Source organism: Salminus brasiliensis, chromosome 20 (assembly GCF_030463535.1).
Source record: "Salminus brasiliensis chromosome 20, fSalBra1.hap2, whole genome shotgun sequence".
Classification (NCBI taxonomy): domain Eukaryota; kingdom Metazoa; phylum Chordata; class Actinopteri; order Characiformes; family Bryconidae; genus Salminus; species Salminus brasiliensis.
Window position 1 is genome coordinate 18,175,173 of NC_132897.1, and position 20,217 is coordinate 18,195,389.

Below are 20,217 nucleotides of genomic sequence, written 5' to 3' on the forward strand. Positions count from 1 at the left end.
AAACACAACATATATACATAAAAAAAAAAAAACATCTTCCTCCTAAAAACCTCCTGTTCAGGATATGATGTTAACCGGAGAATACCACATCTGTTCTGATTATGATGAGTGGAAATCGAGTTCTGTCACCTTCATATCTAGACCAGTTATTTTTGTCTATTTATGGTTGTTGATCAAAACCTTTAAGTTGAGTATGTCTACTGGTCAAACAATGAGAGCTGTTGCAGCTCTTCCTGCTTTGCTTTGTTGTAGGCTAAATAAGCCAAATGGTTTCCACATTTTAAAGGGATATGCCGTGGTTTGGACCTTTTATTATGATGATAAGCAAGCAAGCAAGATAAGCCAGTCACCATCATTATATTAATTTAAAAAACTTATCATCTCATTTCTTGCACACAATTTATTATATTCTGATAGAAAATATGAAATTGTTATTTTATATCATTTATTTGGCATGTTAAAAATGAGCAACACATTGCATTCTTTCTGTAAAGTTTTTAAATTAGATATAGAAATCTTACAAAATGGTTTGTCTAAAATGTCTGTACATTAATTATATAGCTGCCAACTCACTTGTGTCTCATAAATTAAATAAACATGTTATTTACAGTTTTTACAATATCAGTAATCAGTATAGACACACTGTCAGTGCAGCATTCTGAAACTGATGTTCTCAGGCTCCTCTTTCTCATCTTCACTGATGTTTCATCACATGGTTTACTGAGAACCCCTGAAAAAAAGAACAGTTTGTTATTCATTTACACATTGTCATTTAATCATTTTATGCAACCAGAGGATTTTTTATTATATACATTTTCACTGTTTGTCAGTATAGAATTAATATACATTATTCAGCAAACGAATCTGTATTCAAGCTGATGTTCTCACTTCTCACCTCTCTTGAACGGCCTTCTTGATGTAATTCTGGGCAAAGTTGGATTCTGGGTTCAAACATTTTTGGCCTGCACCGTTCTTGAATGTGACACTAAAACAGCAAAAGCAAACAGGTTTGACGAATGAATGTAATTATATAACTCTGCACATCATTATTATTATCATTGTCCATTTCTACTGAACTTACATAATTTCCTCATTGTCACAGGATGGACCAGCAGGATAAAACTCAATCTTCTCAACACGCTGTAGACGAACCATGTTCAGCCCAGGACCTTGACACAAGCATCTATTTACACTGGTCCTCTGTCCTGCAAATAAATACAGTGCATTTGCTGAATTACTACAGGTGTAGAGTTATGATAAGAGTCAATGATAGGACAGTGAAAGAAAGACTCCTACCTTGCACAAGAATCAGACAAGCAAGAACAACAAAAGCTACAGCAGACTTCATTTCTCTCTTGTTTTTGAAGGTGCTCTTGGTGATGTTCTTGAGGGTTCTGTTGGTGATGTTCTTGAAGATGCTCCAGCGATGGCTAAAGAAGTTCTGAGACTGATCCATTTTATATGTTCAGACTGGGGCTTCCCGTTGTGCCAGCTTCTGCCTGAACTACTTTCAGTTTCCACCACAGAGCTTCCTCTCAATTTCAAATTCCCTTTTCCTTGCAAGTACTTTCCCCAGTCAGTAGTGTCTAATCCTTGATTTCATTACACTGTTAGTCTTAAAGTGAATGAAATTTGCATACTGGTCCATTATAAACAAATTCTGCTAGTTTCAGGATGTTTGGTGCAGCTACAAAAGACTTTAGGGTGTTAAAAAATAAAGTGTTATTCACTGTTGAACCTAATATGTAATGTAAGACCTTTATACATTTGAATAAATATTTAACTTTAAATAAGTTTCATTTAACTTTAAATAAGTTAAATGAAATTTAAGCTTGTGACTGCTTAAAAGGAAATTACACCAACTTTTCTTCTGCATAATTTTGTGGTTGAGTAAAAAGAATAGTACTTTGGTGTGAAATGATTCTTTACAGAGACACTTTTTCATTACAATGGCCATGATTGGAATTGGGAGTATGTACAACCCAAATATTTCAAATATATGTCTTAATGTTTTAGTTATGCTGAATTCTCTTTAAAGCTGTTTGCAAGTAATTCAAGGGCAAACAAACATGCTAATTATGACAATCAAAACAGCGTTCCTGTCAGGCCCTCATCATCGCGCCCTCCCCCGGGAGGTGCGAAATAAGGACTTCCTCCTTGTTTCTGGTTAATTTGTGTTCATTTGTGTTGATTCATGTTCTGTTGAGATCACTTAGTGTTCATTGCCATGTTCATGTATTTCACCTGGGACTGGGAGTACTTAAGGAGCTTTAACCCCTTTGTTCACTGTCATGAACTGACTCTGTTGGAATCCTGGGACGCGTAGAAATTCCGCACACATTACCAGCATGTTCAGGTTGACTCTAGTTTACGGTTCATATTTATGCAAGGTTCTCTGACCTGTGTCTTGTTTAAGAACCAACCGACCGGCACTGACCAGGCGAAGATCGCCTTCTTAGTCTCCCGTCTCACAGTTAAAGCTCTAGATTGGGCCACCGCCACATGGGAGGAGCTTAGCGAAAAGCCCTTATCGCATTACCTTAAGCATTTCAAGGCTCATGGGTGGAGCAGGGCAACCGATCGGCAGCCCACTATGCGCTAGAGTTTAGAGCCCAAGCTGCAGGTAGTGGGTAGAACCAGCCTGCGTCAGTGGCCCTGTTCCTAGCTTATCGCTATCTGGCTTGACCAGCTCCTAGGTCACCCTACCACCGCTTGTTCCCGGAGTGCGGGGGGGCCAGTTGCGAGTACCAGGAGACCGGCCTGTCTTGTAACCCAGTGATCTGTCCCGCTTCCGAGCTCAACCCGCAGCCACCTAATCGACGATGCCATTTGCCAGCGAGCCGATGGAGGTGGGTGTCGGTCACCTCTCCCCTGAGGAGCGCAGAAGAAGTCGCAAGGGGCTCTGCTTCTACTGCTGGGGCATTACCAGTACCGGGTCATGTCATATGGGTTGGCAAATGCCCCCTCCGTCTTCCAGGCCTTCTACTCCCCCGACCTGCCCAAGCACGTGCGCCAGGTTCGCCTGGCAAGGCTTTGGGCCCACCAGCTCTTCACAAAGCTAGAAAAGTGCATGTTTCATGTATCTGAGATCCCTTTTCACAGGTACCTAATTAGCGAGCAGGGGGTTCAGATGGACCAGGCCAAAGTCCAGGCGGTCCTAGACAGGCCGTCTCCTGGTTCTGTTAAGGAGGTCCAGCGTTTTCTAGGATTTGTTCATTTCTATCGTAGGTTTATCCATGATTTCAGCAGTTTAGCAGCACCCATCACGCCTTTTCTCAAGGGAGCTCCCCGGTGCATCACTTGGACTCTGCGCGCGAAGAGTCCTTTCAGGTGCTTAAACTCGTGTTCACGTTGGCTCCGTTGTTGCGCCACCCCAAGTAGCACTCCTGGGTGCCGGCTGATCACATCCTGGATTTGCCGTTGATCCAGGAGTTTCATGCTTGTAACCCCAGAAGGCCCTCGTGCTGCGCCCTTGCACCCTCAAGGGTCACATTCCGACGCGCTGGGCCAGCCATTAGAGGTGATTTTACCAAAAGACAGACATTTTCAAAGTATAAAACCACCAGCACTTTATTTGTATTCTAAATGACATGAGAAAGATAAGCATATTTGTACATGTTTCTTATACATGTTTCTGTTTTTGTTTTTCTTAAATACAATATATTGATTTTTTATAAACTTTATTATAAACTGCAAAGAGTTTAGTTCTACTGTAATATTGTTCAATTATTTATTTCACTGAGTAAATTGCAAGTCATTTGGGAATTCTTTGTAGCAGTAGAATTTCAGAGAAATGAGAGCTTTTTGAGGTAGTTCAGTGGGTGTTAATAACATGCTTCTCTTTAAAGAAATAAATGAAACTGAAACTAGACCTCTCATCTTTTCTCACAGTGGTTCAGGTTTACAATTGTTTCCTCTCTGAAAATAAATAGAATTGAGTCGAAATTATAAAGAAGCTGCTTCAAAAATCCATCTCTGAATGCAATTTCTTCAGCAGCAAGAATTATTTTGCAGATATGGTAATGCAAAAATAAAAATCCACATAAGGGAAACAATACAAAAATATTTACTGACTTTACTCAAACTGACATTTACTTGACAACTCAGTAGTTGTAATAGCAGGTAAAACCTCTAAACATCATTAGGTATTATCCATTAATCTGCTGGCAGTATTGTATACATACAGTTTATGTTTTTGTTATCTCTGTAAAAATTTCAATGTGCAATGTAAATTCCTACCATTCACCTTGACTTGTCTATTGTTAAAAATTCCAACAACCATTTAAGACACTTTTTAAGAGTGCAGATTTAACCCAAATGTGTCTCATTTCATTTCTCTGCTCTCTAAACGTGTCATGTGCAAGAGAGTTAAACTGAGAAAATTTTAACATTTAAAGGTTGCTAATACATATTACAGACATATTAACCCATTTGTTATGTATTAGAATTATGCTTTATGCCACTGAAGGTTGACAAATCATAAATGGACCTTTATTGCCTTTCCAACAATGATAGTCATTCTGAAAGAAATTCATGGTGAGACTATTACTGTATTTGGTCTGTAAGTATTTAAACAGTGACAATGCATTTTTAATCCTTCCATAATTCTTTCATTTAGTAGACTCAAATGTAATTGCACAATTAGACGACTGAAGCAGTTTTGATGAGCAAGTGTTTCCTCATTATTTCATAACAGATATGAGGTTAAATGTCTGGAGTTAATTTCAAATGTGTTCATCACTAATTTACCATGTACCATTTTGCATGACCCCCAGACTACCTTTAATATTTTAATCCTAATGTTTTACATGACCCCTAGACTATCGATGTTGTTGGTTAGCTGTGTGTTGAGGAAAGAGTGAAATGATAACATTTGAGGATTTCACGTCACAAGCAGTGCTTTGTTTTAATATTGATATTTGTCTAGACTACCGTTAATGTACTCCTTTGTTGTTTTCATCCTTCTAACCCTGCTCCTTTGTCTAATATCAGTGTCTCATTCCATGTACAAATAATTTTTACAGGAAAAATGAGAGTGCACAGATATTATTGTTCATAATTTATTTGGCATGTTAATAACATGCAACATTGCATCTTTTTAAAATGAAGTATAAAAATCTTACAAAAGATTTTGTCTAAAATATACATTATACAGCTGCCAATACACTATTGTTTCTGTCTCACAAATTAAATAACCATGTTTATTTACAGTTTTTACAATATCAGTAATCAGTATAGACACACTGTCAGTGCAGCATTCTAAAACTGATGTTCTCAGACTCCTCCTTCTCATCTTCACTGATGTTTCATCAAATGGTTTACTGAGGACCCCTGAAAAAAAGAAAAGTTTGTCATTCATTTACACATTTTCATTTAATCATTTAATGCAACCAGAGGTTTTTTTATTATATACATTTTCACTGTTTGTCAGTATAGAATTAATATAAATGATTCAGCACATTAATCTGTATTCAAGCTGATGTTCTCACTTCTCACCTCTCTTGAACGGCCTTCTTGATGTAATTCAGGGCAAAGTTGGATTCTGGGTTCAAGCATTTTTGGCCTGCACCGTTCTTGAATGTGACACTAAAACAGCAAAAGCAAACCGGTTAGACGAATGTAATCATCAATGCAGGATTGAATCAATGTTCATCATTATCAGTATGAATTGTTGTTGAACTTACATAATTTCCAGTTTGTCACAGGATGGACCAGCAGGATGAACTTCAATCTTCTCAACACGCTGTAGACGAACCATGTTCAGCCCAGGACCTTGACACAAGCACCTCTTTACACTGGTCCTCTGTCCTGCAAATAAATACAGTGCATTTGCCAAATTACTACAGGTGTTTTGTAAAGAATTCTAGAGTTATGATAAGAGTCAATGATAGGACAGTGAAAGAAAGACTCCTACCTTGCACAAGAATCAGACAAGCAAGAACAACAAATGCTACAGCAGACTTCATTTCTCTCTTGTTTTTGAAGGTGCTCTTGGTGATGTTCTTGAGGACTCTGTTGGTGATGTTCTTGAGGACTCTTCCAGTTTTATATGCTAAGACCAGGGCTTCCCCATCCCCCAGCTTCTGCCTGAACTACTTTCAGTTTCCCCAGAGCTTCCTCTCAATTTCAAATTCCTTCTTCCTGGGAAGTACTTTCCCCAGTCAGTAGTGTCTAATCCTTGATTTCATCACACTGCTAGTCTTGAACTCATGAAGTCATAAATGTTTTTTTTGCTGGTGCATGGCAAACTTGGTGAGTTTAAAGCATTTCTGCCTGAATGTTTATGATGCAACTACGGAAGACTCCTCTGTCACAGACATTCACACTGCACGCTGCACCCATAAGGCCATCAGCATTGTGAAGGACCCCACTCATCCCTCACATTTTTTCACTGCTGCCGTCTGGCAAAAGGTACAGGAGCACCCGTGCTGTCACTGTACAGTTCTGCAATAGCTCTGTCCCACAAGCAGTCAGACTTTTAAACAACAGAGGCTGACATAGACCCCCCAACACCGCCCACGACCCATAGCACTGTAACCTGTCAGCATCCTATTTAACTTATTTATATATTCCACACATACTACCTCAGTACCTGCTGTGTTTCATGTTTCATGTGCATTATTAGCTGTCTGCATATAATGTCATGGCATGTTAAATTTCTATGCACTTTATTCTAACTTTCTCTACTCAGTAATGAGTCGTATTTATTGTATTTTTTGTATTGTCTTTCTAGATTAATGTTGATAGATTTATAGTCTTTTGGGAATTCTTTGTAGCATTAGGATTTCAGAGAAATTGGAGCTTTCCGAGGTAGTTCAGTGTTCAGTGGGTGTTAATAATATGCTTATTTTTTTGAAGGAAGAAATGAAACTAAAACTTAATCTCTGCTCACAAAGTTTTTGCTTATATGACATTTCTGCAAAAATCAGCACCATGTTTTTGATCAATGCTAGAATTATTTTGTGTTTAGTACATAAAGAAGTCAAAATAAAACTAAAATAAAAAACATTAGAAATATATTCACAAACTACATTTTTTAACTTAGTAGTTGGCAACAGCCTTCACTTTCAATGCAATTGTAAGAGTGGACCATTAGCATGACAAGAGATTTTTAGAAACTGCAGTTTGCTCAGGGGTTGGTAATAAAGAATTGTTTTAATGGGATTGATTGGTTTTTATAAGTGTTTGCTGTATTAGCTGTCAGTTCATTGTGGTATTCACCATAAGTTAGTTGTTTTTGATAGGCTCGTTGCGGATCATTTTAAACTTGGCTGAACACGGCAAGAAATTCTTTTGGAGATATGAGATATTGCTATTCATAAATCACCTCTTAACCAACTTGAAGGTAACAGAGCAACAGCCACCCCACACATGCAAGCCACACCACACATACAGCACGCAGTGTTTTAGTCCTATTCAGCCTCAGGTGGCATATCAGTATATGTTAACCTCAGTAACAGCCAATCAGAACTGAAATGTTAATGAGCTTAAAAATGAATGAATTGATGTTCATGATCAATAGGGGGTTCATCAGAGTGTTTTGAAAACCTTATAGTCAAGATAATTAAATACACACCATCATATTAATGGAAACTATACTGCTAGAATCATTTTCATGGATTTTACAGTGTAATTTGGGGATTTACAAACCACACTGTCATGGATTTTACATTTACATTTACATTTGTTTTATTTGTGTGACAGTGTAGTTTGTGAATCACCAGTGATGCATGCAAATGAGAGAAAACAGCTTAGAGAGAAACAGATTTACTTTTCAAGGGGAAAAGTAAAACACATTGACAGACTGGTGTACAGTCAACAACCTTCACTTGAATGTAGACAAGACCAAGGAAATGGTTGTCGACTTCAGTCAACAACCATAGATAGTCAAATATCTTGATGAAGGAAGAAGAAAGTCAAAGGACAATAGGTGTCGGTTTCTAAAACTGCAGTTCCAAAACCTGATTGAGAGATCCAGAAAAAAAATGGAACTACTGAGATCTGAAAAAATCCACTGGAGTTCCATTATCGTTCCATTGCGAGAGAACGACTCAGTACTGTGGGTCTCAAAGAACGTGAAGCAGATCTATAAGCTCTTACTGAAAAAAAGGAAATGTAAATGAACAAGAACCATTTACCATGTACCATTTTGCATGACCCCCAGACTACCTCTAATATTTTACATGTCCTCAGGACTAATCCTAATGTTTTACATGACCCCTAGACTATCGATGTTGTTGGTTAGCTGTGTGTTGAGGAAAGAGTGAAATGATAACATTTGAGGATTTCACGTCACAAGCAGTGCTTTGTTTTAATATTGATATTTGTCTAGACTACCGTTAATGTACTCCTTTGTTGTTTTCATCCTTCTAACCCTGCTCCTTTGTCTAATATCAGTGTCTCATTCCATGTACAAATAATTTTTACAGGAAAAATGAGAGTGCACAGATATTATTGTTCATAATTTATTTGGCATGTTAATAACATGCAACACATTGCATCTTTTTAAAATGAAGTATAAAAATCTTACAAAAGATTTTGTCTAAAATATACATTATACAGCTGCCAATACACTATTGTTTCTGTCTCACAAATTAAATAACCATGTTTATTTACAGTTTTTACAATATCAGTAATCAGTATAGACAGTCAGTGCAGCATTCTAAAACTGATGTTCTCAGACTCCTCCTTCTCATCTTCACTGATGTTTCATCAAATGGTTTACTGAGGACCCCTGAAAAAAAGAAAAGTTTGTCATTCATTTACACATTTTCATTTAATCATTTAATGCAACCAGAGGTTTTTTTATTATATACATTTTCACTGTTTGTCAGTATAGAATTAATATAAATGATTCAGCACATTAATCTGTATTCAAGCTGATGTTCTCACTTCTCACCTCTCTTGAACGGCCTTCTTGATGTAATTCAGGGCAAAGTTGGATTCTGGGTTCAAGCATTTTTGGCCTGCACCGTTCTTGAATGTGACACTAAAACAGCAAAAGCAAACCGGTTAGACGAATGTAATCATCAATGCAGGATTAAATCAATGTTCATCATTATCAGTATGAATTGTTGTTGAACTTACATAATTTCCAGTTTGTCACAGGATGGACCAGCAGGATGAACTTCAATCTTCTCAACACGCTGTAGACGAACCATGTTCAGCCCAGGACCTTGACACAAGCACCTCTTTACACTGGTCCTCTGTCCTGCAAATAAATACAGTGCATTTGCCAAATTACTACAGGTGTTTTGTAAAGAATTCTAGAGTTATGATAAGAGTCAATGATAGGACAGTGAAAGAAAGACTCCTACCTTGCACAAGAATCAGACAAGCAAGAACAACAAATGCTACAGCAGACTTCATTTCTCTCTTGTTTTTGAAGGTGCTCTTGGTGATGTTCTTGAGGACTCTGTTGGTGATGTTCTTGAGGACTCTTCCAGTTTTATATGCTAAGACCAGGGCTTCCCCATCCCCCAGCTTCTGCCTGAACTACTTTCAGTTTCCCCAGAGCTTCCTCTCAATTTCAAATTCCTTCTTCCTGGGAAGTACTTTCCCCAGTCAGTAGTGTCTAATCCTTGATTTCATCACACTGCTAGTCTTGAACTCATGAAGTCATAAATGTTTTTTTTGCTGGTGCATGGCAAACTTGGTGAGTTTAAAGCATTTCTGCCTGAATGTTTATGATGCAACTACGGAAGACTCCTCTGTCACAGACATTCACACTGCACGCTGCACCCATAAGGCCATCAGCATTGTGAAGGACCCCACTCATCCCTCACATTTTTTCACTGCTGCCGTCTGGCAAAAGGTACAGGAGCACCCGTGCTGTCACTGTACAGTTCTGCAATAGCTCTGTCCCACAAGCAGTCAGACTTTTAAACAACAGAGGCTGACATAGACCCCCCAACACCGCCCACGACCCATAGCACTGTAACCTGTCAGCATCCTATTTAACTTATTTATATATTCCACACATACTACCTCAGTACCTGCTGTGTTTCATGTTTCATGTGCATTATTAGCTGTCTGCATATAATGTCATGGCATGTTAAATTTCTATGCACTTTATTCTAACTTTCTCTACTCAGTAATGAGTCGTATTTATTGTATTTTTTGTATTGTCTTTCTAGATTAATGTTGATAGATTTATAGTCTTTTGGGAATTCTTTGTAGCATTAGGATTTCAGAGAAATTGGAGCTTTCCGAGGTAGTTCAGTGTTCAGTGGGTGTTAATAATATGCTTATTTTTTTGAAGGAAGAAATGAAACTAAAACTTAATCTCTGCTCACAAAGTTTTTGCTTATATGACATTTCTGCAAAAATCAGCACCATGTTTTTGATCAATGCTAGAATTATTTTGTGTTTAGTACATAAAGAAGTCAAAATAAAACTAAAATAAAAAACATTAGAAATATATTCACAAACTACATTTTTTAACTTAGTAGTTGGCAACAGCCTTCACTTTCAATGCAATTGTAAGAGTGGACCATTAGCATGACAAGAGATTTTTAGAAACTGCAGTTTGCTCAGGGGTTGGTAATAAAGAATTGTTTTAATGGGATTGATTGGTTTTTATAAGTGTTTGCTGTATTAGCTGTCAGTTCATTGTGGTATTCACCATAAGTTAGTTGTTTTTGATAGGCTCGTTGCGGATCATTTTAAACTTGGCTGAACACGGCAAGAAATTCTTTTGGAGATATGAGATATTGCTATTCATAAATCACCTCTTAACCAACTTGAAGGTAACAGAGCAACAGCCACCCCACACATGCAAGCCACACCACACATACAGCACGCAGTGTTTTAGTCCTATTCAGCCTCAGGTGGCATATCAGTATATGTTAACCTCAGTAACAGCCAATCAGAACTGAAATGTTAATGAGCTTAAAAATGAATGAATTGATGTTCATGATCAATAGGGGGTTCATCAGAGTGTTTTGAAAACCTTATAGTCAAGATAATTAAATACACACCATCATATTAATGGAAACTATACTGCTAGAATCATTTTCATGGATTTTACAGTGTAATTTGGGGATTTACAAACCACACTGTCATGGATTTTACATTTACATTTACATTTGTTTTATTTGTGTGACAGTGTAGTTTGTGAATCACCAGTGATGCATGCAAATGAGAGAAAACAGCTTAGAGAGAAACAGATTTACTTTTCAAGGGGAAAAGTAAAACACATTGACAGACTGGTGTACAGTCAACAACCTTCACTTGAATGTAGACAAGACCAAGGAAATGGTTGTCGACTTCAGTCAACAACCATAGATAGTCAAATATCTTGATGAAGGAAGAAGAAAGTCAAAGGACAATAGGTGTCGGTTTCTAAAACTGCAGTTCCAAAACCTGATTGAGAGATCCAGAAAAAAAATGGAACTACTGAGATCTGAAAAAATCCACTGGAGTTCCATTATCGTTCCATTGCGAGAGAACGACTCAGTACTGTGGGTCTCAAAGAACGTGAAGTAGATCTATAAGCTCTTACTGAAAAAAAGGAAATGTAAATGAACAAGAACCATGTAAACAAACCATGTTCAGCTTAGGACCTCTTTATGTTGTTCTTGTGTTTTTTGTAAAGAAATAAAAATACACAAAACTGCTTGTATTATTACATACCCATTCAATGTTTTGCCACCAAGAATGAGCTACAGTTTAAATTAGTACAGTGTAATAAATGTACTAAAAACTTCTAACTAGCATGTTTGCTGTTTACACACAAGCAATAGCAAAAAAAGCTTAGCAGACTTAATTTCACTCTTGTTCTTAAAGATAATTTAGAAGCCGCTCATCAAGAGCATGAGTGATTGAATGATTGCATGCTCAGGCTGGTCTTTACCCACTGCTTTGGTGGAAATTTTTTGGAGCGAATTTCACTTCCTCAAAGCTTCTGTATTTAGTGAAAGGTTTAGTTTTCAGTCAGCAGTTCACAAGACAAGACTTCGTCATGCAAGACTTCATCATCTTTTTTCCAAATTGCATCATTCCATAGACGGACACAGAATGATGTTAAAATCTAAAACAAATCAGCCAGGGAAAAACCTATTTAACTGTACAAACAGTTCACGTTTTAGTATGTTGTGTAGTATGACCACTTCTCAGTACCTATGCTTTCACGCTGAGGTTTTGATCACTTTTGAATGTTGGTGGTGCTTTCACACTCGTGGTAGCATGAGACGGACTCTGCAACCACACAAGTGGCTCAGGTAGTGCAGCTCATCGAGGATGGCACATCAATGCGAGCTGTGTCTGTCAGTGTAGTGTCCAGAGGCTGGAGGCGCTACCAGGAGACAGGCCAGTACACCAGGAGACGTGGAGGAGGCCGTAGGAGGGCAACAACCCAGCAGCAGGACTGCTACCTCCGCCTTTGTGCACCTTTGTAATTTTGTGTTCAACTCCAAATCCAGGCCTCCATTGGTTAATAAATTTAATTTCCATTGATGATTTTTGTGTGATTTTGTTGTCAGCACATTCAACTTTGTACAGAATAAAGTATTTAATGAAAATATTTCATTCATTCAGATCTAGGATGTGTTATTTGTTCTCTTTATTTTTTTGAGCAGTGTATTACAAATGCTGGTGCAAGACATACTGGGATGGACAGCAGACTGAAAGGTCTATGAATTGAAGTGCTGGTTTGTAAGAAGCTGGATAAACTGAACATTTGTCTGAAAGAGTTTTGATAGGCTGGGAAATGTCTGCTGCCCTCTTCAACCCAGTGTCCTCCAATTCCCCTCAAGAAGACGGTGTGCCACAGTTTGTAATCGTAGGATTTCAGAGAAAAGAGAAGTCTGTGGTAGACCAGACTCTCTTTAAAGACAACCTATAAAAGTGAAATTAAACTTCTTATCCAATCTTTTTTTATTGGTTAGTGTAATTTTCCTTTAGTTTAATACTGTAAATAATCTGTGTTCTGTGTTATTTGTCATACGTGTTGCTCTCACCAAGACAAATTCCTTGTATGTGTAACATACTTGGTGAAATAAAGAGATTCTGATTCTGATTCTGATTCTGATTTTTAGTAGGAAATCCACCTTTGAATAAGGTTTTCAATTGTATCAGATTTTTTTCAATTTCAATAACGATATGAAGTGTAGGATTGCAAAATCATATTATATAAAAGATGATTTTATATAATATGATTTTAGATTTATAAAAGATTCAAAACATGTGTTATTGACAGGACAACAAAGGCCAGATTTACTGTGATCTTAAAAGTAAAATGAGTCATTGTAACAATAATGAGTTTTTTTACAGTTTTAATGAAGATTACTGGCTGCTTGACTATACGTTTTATAGTAAATGTGCGGTAAAATGACAAATGAAAGAAAAACTCCTACTTTGTATGTTTGCTCCAATTAGAAAATCAAGAACAACTGCTTGTAGATAACAGTGCAGGTCAGATTTCCTTACACTGATTTGATTGTATCATATTTCCATTCAGCAAACCAGAACAAGTTTCAACATTTTAAAGCTGTTTATGTTGTTCAAAATAAATCAGCCTCTGTGACACAGCCACAATTATTATTGTCTCAATTATTGAGACACAAATCTGATTTCTAGATGATGTGATGTGTTTTTCATACTTTTTGGAGGACTAACCATGAATAATGAAGAATACCTTAAAAACTAAAAAAAATGTAATTCCTTCATTGAGTGTGTTTCTCCCAAAGTGGCATCTCAAGTAACAATTATAAGGTTTGCATCTCAAAGTTTGAAATGCTTACAGGACAAAATACATTAGACAAACATTGTTGTCAACATTTATTTGACATAAATTTGACATTTCAGGCACTTTCACAAAAACACATAGTTGAACATCCATAAAAGAATATAAATAGCCACACAAAGTTGTTTTCTATGATATAAAATTTATAAATTATGTAAGTGCAACTATACAATTGTATCTTTTTATAAATTACAACAACAAACCACATAAGAAATATTAAATATTTACAGAAAATAAACAACTAAAACAACTGGATGTGTATATGTAGTTCAAGTAGCAGTATCAGTCCAGGACTGTGAAACAGCCTCTTCTTCCTCTTCTTCACTGGTGTTCTGAAAGTTAATGAGCACTCCTAAAAGACAAAAATAAAAACATTTTATCAACAAAAAATATTTTCTTATTTTTGCACTTTATCACTTGTTTTTATTATTTAACAGAATTGCTGAAATTGTTGCACCTGCTTAACAAAGTGGTGGCCCATATACATATTACAATACATAATAACCAATAGTAGTGTGTTCAAGCTGATGCTCTCACCTCTTTTTGATCGCTCTCTTGATGTAATTCTTGGCAAAGTTGGATTCTGGGTTCAAGCACTTTTTCCCTGCACCATTCTTCAATGTGACACTAAAAAAGTAAACATCAGACAAGTTAGATGGTTGAATGGCTGGTTAAATAATCAATTCTTATCATTAGTAGTATTATTAGTTTATTTTAAACTTACATAATTTCCATGTTGTCACAAGATGGACTAGGAGGATAAACTTCAATCTTCTCAACATGCTTTAGATGAATTGTATTCCTCCCAGGACCTTGACATAAGCACCTGTTTACACTAGTCCTCTGTCCTGTAAGTAAGTAGAAGAAAGGACAGTTTACATTTGTGTGACTGTTTACACTATGCATCTATTTAATGCTTTACCAAAGCAGTGAGATCTGACAAGTGAAAGGAAGAATCTTACCTTGTACATAAACTAGAAGTAGACAGGCAACCACAACAAAAGCTACAGCAGACTTCATTTTGCCGAAGTTCTGTAAGGTGTTCTTGGTGATGTTCTTGTGGATTCTGTTGGAGATGTTCTTGATTTGGCTGCTTAAGAAGCTCTGAGAATAGGAGCCCTTGCTCACTCTAGTTTTATGTGTGCTTACTGGGGCTTTCCTTAGTCCCAGCCTTTTTGTGTTCTACTTTCACTTTCCACTCCTCACATCCATTTCCTTCTGTCTTGGAAATACCCATCTTAATGCATTGCATGAAATGTTCTATGCTGATTTTATAATTAAATATTTATGTTTAGCATGTTAGCAAGACACAAGGTATATACAAGGTATAGCAAGATATATACAAATTGGTGACAAAAGAAAAATTGACTCAACCAAAATAAGAATCTTGGGTGTCCACCAGAACATCTTTATTTTGCCTTGGCTTAGGTTTCACAAGTCTCTGGACATTTATTCCAATTTGAATTGTTCTAAAAGACATTTCTTTCAGCATGTGTTTTTTATGAAGGTGGTGATAAAAATCTAATGTTTTTAGACACTTTAGACACTTTAGACCACAATTCCCTTTCCTGGATGCTGATGTTTTTCCCATAGATCTAAAGGCAGGGATCACAAATATATGTCATGTAGTAGGACAAACTGATGTAAGCCATGCTTGGCATCCATAGCTGATGGTGATGATGGTGCATTAAAGATAAAAAAGGCATGCATTTGCTACTGTACGTTGTACAGTACACTGTACGTTGTATCCTCTGCATTTGATTCCTCAAGGCAGCCAACTCCAGCGCCCGGGGAACAGAGAGAGTGAAGGACATTGCTTAGTAGCAACTTGTCAAGCCCAGGTATCGAACCCACAACCCTGTCAGCAATAGCCCACCGCTGAGCCACCACTGCCCCTAGACTAACTGCTGAGCCACTATTGCCCCTAGACTAACCGCTGAGCATTGCAAATGAAATAAAACATGTTTTAGAAGAAAGCAAACAAAACAAGGTTTATTTTACAGTCGTACATCAATAATTATGTAAGTGATTCAGGTTCAGTGTAATTTTCTGCAATTGGCTTTGAAATTCTATCTGGTCTGGCCCATTCCACTGCATATTATATCAGTGCCTTAGTTATTCCTTGTAATAGTAGAATTTCAGAGAAGGTCTTTAAGCTCATTCAGTGGTGAGGGGAGGGTAATGACCTTCTCTTCAAAGAAACAAATAAAACTGAAACAAAACCCCCTCACCAATGATGTTCACAGCCCCCTCTTGCACGCCATCATTGGTATCTATAGGTTCATTATAGATGTTGGTGCATTGCAAATGTTCCTTTTGGAAGATCACAAACTAAAGATTCCTGGTTCATGATTTATGTAGGTAAGTAATTCAATCTTCCAGGTTCAGTGTAATTTTCTGCAGTTAGCTTTGAAATTCGATCTGGTCTGGCCTATTCCACTGCATATTATTTCAGTGCCTTAGTTATTCCCTGTAATATTAGAATTTCAGAGAAAGAAGAAGTCTTTGAGCTCGTTCAGTGGTTTATGTAGTGTAGAGAAGGGTAATGATCTATTTTCTCCTCTGAGAGACAAATAAAACTGAAACTAACTCTCCTCACCCGGCTTTTCCGATGGAGACTGCTTTACCACAGGGCAAGAAATAGGCAATAGGTGGATTTTACCAGCCACATTTTGTACCTGCTACTTTTTATTTATCACTATACTACTATACAATATATTATTATTACTGCTGCTATTGTTATTGTTAATAATACTATTCAAAATATATGAACTATTCTGTAATTCATTTAATTGAAGTTATTTTAAACACACATATAAACAATAGAAGTACTCTTATTGTGGTAATATTTCAACCTGTTCCATTTCAAATCAGAATTCCACTCCCAGCCTCCCAGAGATATGTTCACTGTTACATCATGAGACATGACATTTTCAGACATATAATGGATAAACACATTGTTTAAATGAGCCAACGTTGCTAATATGCTATTGTTCATAAGCATACAGCTTAAGGTTTGGTGGTTATTAAGAAAAGGTTAGCCCAGGCTGGCTTAATATCATCTTGCTTTTCCACTCTATTTATCTGCTTACGGTTAAAACTACTACTAATTAACTAACCTAGCATCTGTTTACTAGCATATACTAGAAGATTCCTCATACTTGAAGATTCCATGTGTAATGTGTTGTTATTATTACTGTTTTTCCTCTGTTTGCATGATCTTGTAGACCACTATGCTGGGACACAAGATAAGGAAGAAGATAGCATGGCCTACTGAGAAATTCTGCACTGTTGATATGGAGATGAAACCCTGTTGGACCAATTCCTTATTTTGCTGCAATTTCAGTGTAGCATAAGTATTACATAAGTACAAATGTTTTATCAAAGCCAGAAGCATGCATGCACATCTCTGAGATAATCACTGCTTTAGCAGACACGCCCCCTTGTGGATTGATATGTATCTGCCTCCAACAAACTGTCTTGTGAAGCTTTTTTTGCATGCATCATTTGCAAGCCAAGTTGTTTACTTTCTACCCATACTGTGAATTGTACTGTGGTCATTGTGTTGTTTCCTGTATGAGTTAACATAGTGTTCTAGTGTGATTGCAGCTCTCACTGTCATTGTTATATGGACAATGCAGTTACATACCTTTTGTCTACACGTCTTCCTATTCTCACTTCACTTTGTGTTTCTGTGATACAGCCATATAAGCATGATTTGATTATCTTTATGCTGTTGATGATATTTTGTCTGTAGTTTTCAGGCTTATTTTCTTCTGTGTATTACAGGTGAAACTGTAACTGTAAGAAAATGGTCAGAGGGCTGTTGATGATGGTATACATTGCATTTAAAAGAATCATATTCAAACCAATGAAAAACTGTGTGGAGGAAAATGGTATAAAAGAAGGTCAATGCAAATCTACGCTTTTAAATGTGTCGCAATACAGTCTTTTGATAGAAATGACCTTTTTTTCTGCCAGAATGCCACTTATAGTTTCAGCACAGCTTCATCTTGTGCCAGCTGTTTACTTTTCTCAGAAATACTTTTACTTACACTCAGCAGCGTCCCAAGATTGGTGCTAGGCTTTGTCTAGAGCTCCTCACCAACACTCTTGTCATTAAATGCAATCAAATCCACATAGCAATGCTTCAAATTTACTCTTAAAGAGCAGGAATTTGAAAAAAAAAACATGTATGACCAGTGCTTTTGTCTATTTAGTGGACCTGAACTTCATAAAGTATGAACTGCAGGTCTTTGGTCATTTTTGATCGACAGGCTAAACATTCTTGAATAAACGCAACTGAAGGTCGTACTCCTACAGAGGATCTGCAGAGATGTTCAGAGACCAGGAATGACATGTATTCCATGTCCTATAAACATGTCCAAATGGCTGACATCTTGCATCTATTTGAACCACAAACAAGAGATGCAAATAAACAAGCATTGCAGACAAACTGTCCTCCCCCTCAGTTCCTCTGGTTTTTGACACCAGTTTACCATGAAATTACTGACCACCTACGATTTACTTGTGACCACTGTGTGGTCCTGCAACCTCTTTTATGTTTTTTATTTACTTGGGTCTAGTTCTTGGGTCTAGTAACAGTGAAAGTCAGTGCAACCCACTGCCCCCCCCCCCCCCCCCCCCCTCAATCCTTTATTAAAGCATTTATGGGTCATCATGTCCCCTCATAAGTCACAATAAGTCACAACTATGTTAGTCCAAAGACAAGAATAGATCTATGTCCATGCCCAGGTATACTTAAAAATATTGTCACTGTTGCGCAAATAACTTGTATCTCAAAAATGGCAACTTTACAGGACAAGGACAAAAGCTTCCTAACTTTCAATGGAAGTCAATGTAAAAAGATTTCATTACAAGTCCATTTCATTGGTCCATTTATTGTACAATTTAGATACAGTGTAAAGAACAACTTCCAGATTGAATGTATGTCAAAAGTGAAACAATTATCATAAGATTATAATTACAGATGACACAATGCCACTTTTTGTTTTCACTACTGAAACTTTGAGTTTCTGCATAAGTCTAAACAATTTGCCTGCACAGTCAGTTTAAAAGAGCTTGAAGGAGTTATTTGCATGCTCCAAGGCTTATTACACACTAAAGTATTTTACTCAGTAACTACAGGGACTTCTGTACAAACTGATGGGGCTGTTCTTAACACTTTTGGCAATCCATGGGCTTTTTAAGGAGTTAACTAAAGAACCCTTGAGGAACCTTGTTTTAAAGGGTATGTGGGCTGATAATGATACTCGTCAATACTGCTACACCTATATGTAATTTCTAATAGGGAAAATTAACACAAATCTAACACTCATAACCCATTAACATAAAGCTAGAAACGGTATAATGCAGCCTCCTACTCCACTCCTAGTGGTAAGACTGTGCATGTTCACTATGACAAAAGTAGGAAAGTGTGATTTGCTGTGGGAAAAGCATGTAGGTGTGTTTGCAGACATCACCTTTAAGGAAGTGTTTTTTTTCTTTCTTTTTCTACTGGTCATTGTTGGCACTGCGCTGTCTGCACTGTCTGTGGAATGTCATTCTCAAATACCGCTGTAATGCCAGCAGAGCATGTGCTGCTTTGTAAAACACACCTGCCTGGATGAAAGGTATTTGGAAGTGGTTCGGCCAACATCTGTACTTTGATAAAGGAAACACAGCTAAATCAGCTAACATGATGTGTCACTAAATGAAAACACAAACACTTCACAGCATTATTTTTGGTGCCATGTATGAAGGGACTTACATATAATGAAAGCTGCCGCATGATGTTTGTTCCTCAATGTGTTTCCCCCCCCTGGATGCAGGCTAAAACACGGCAGTAAAAAGTCAGCAAAAAGTCATATGAAACCCAGCTCATCAGGCTGTGTTCCTCATGTTTAGCAGCACAAGTCACCCAGCAACTAATAAACACCCCTAACAACCAAATACTATTGGCCTACATTGGTGTTTAACAATGGCAATTATTTCATGATCCTTTTCATATGAATGTTTTCTTTCTTTCTATCTGCACCGATGAGTCAGAACACTGTGATCATTTCCTATTGAAGACTCATGTGAAGCGCTGGGATGTGTGGAACATTTAACGTCATATAAATTCCATCTCTACATTGTCCACATGTCCATGACAAAGCCTTCGTGACCCACCACCACCCCATCACCTTCTTTTAACTCTTCCATATTTCTCCATTCTGGCTCCATCCATCAGTGGGGGTTCTGGCTTTCTACCACAAAGCAGAAGCAACACGAACACCAACTCAGAGTTCTCTGAGCTCTCCCTTCTCTCTTACACTCTTCTCCTAAATGATCATGAGCTGATGGCAAGTCCAAACTCGCAAAATGTTGAATGCTAACTATACAGTCAGTGGTCGATGTGTTGGATCAGGCCCATCAAAAGGGCAAGTGTGAAGGCCGTACCAATTTTCACGTGTGCTGGCCCTTTATGTCCA

General features: G+C 37.4%; 3 protein-coding genes across 5 annotated transcripts; all 3 read right to left on the bottom strand.

The window, feature by feature from the left end:
- Positions 1 to 393: 393 nt before the first annotated feature.
- On the bottom strand, positions 394 to 6,003 carry LOC140541791 (C-X-C motif chemokine 11-6-like). 3 transcript variants are annotated; one of them, XM_072664577.1, is made up of 4 exons: positions 5,915 to 6,003; positions 5,685 to 5,808; positions 5,497 to 5,586; positions 394 to 730 (listed from the first exon to the last, which is right to left on the bottom strand). In XM_072664577.1, the coding sequence occupies exons 1-4, from the start codon at positions 5,964 to 5,966 to the stop codon at positions 718 to 720; spliced, it is 279 nt and encodes a 92-aa protein (XP_072520678.1). In that variant the 5' UTR covers positions 5,967 to 6,003; the 3' UTR covers positions 394 to 717. The 3 variants fall into 3 exon arrangements, with proteins under 3 accessions (XP_072520678.1, XP_072520676.1, XP_072520677.1); XM_072664575.1 differs by lacking the exons at positions 5,497 to 5,586; positions 5,685 to 5,808; positions 5,915 to 6,003 and adding exons at positions 896 to 985; positions 1,082 to 1,205; positions 1,297 to 1,414 and having other exon boundaries at positions 400 to 730; XM_072664576.1 differs by lacking the exon at positions 394 to 730 and adding an exon at positions 5,099 to 5,331.
- Positions 6,004 to 8,504: 2,501 nt separating this feature from the next.
- On the bottom strand, positions 8,505 to 9,404 carry LOC140541983 (C-X-C motif chemokine 11-6-like). Its single transcript, XM_072664801.1, has 4 exons — positions 9,318 to 9,404; positions 9,088 to 9,211; positions 8,900 to 8,989; positions 8,505 to 8,734 (listed from the first exon to the last, which is right to left on the bottom strand). The coding sequence occupies exons 1-4, from the start codon at positions 9,367 to 9,369 to the stop codon at positions 8,722 to 8,724; spliced, it is 279 nt and encodes a 92-aa protein (XP_072520902.1). The 5' UTR covers positions 9,370 to 9,404; the 3' UTR covers positions 8,505 to 8,721.
- Positions 9,405 to 13,810: 4,406 nt separating this feature from the next.
- Positions 13,811 to 14,843, bottom strand: LOC140541900 (C-X-C motif chemokine 11-6-like). The gene is made up of 4 exons (XM_072664698.1): positions 14,707 to 14,843; positions 14,469 to 14,592; positions 14,282 to 14,371; positions 13,811 to 14,096 (listed from the first exon to the last, which is right to left on the bottom strand). Exons 1-4 carry the CDS (start codon positions 14,762 to 14,764, stop codon positions 14,084 to 14,086), a joined length of 285 nt encoding a protein of 94 aa, XP_072520799.1. The 5' UTR covers positions 14,765 to 14,843; the 3' UTR covers positions 13,811 to 14,083.
- Positions 14,844 to 20,217: the final 5,374 nt, after the last annotated feature.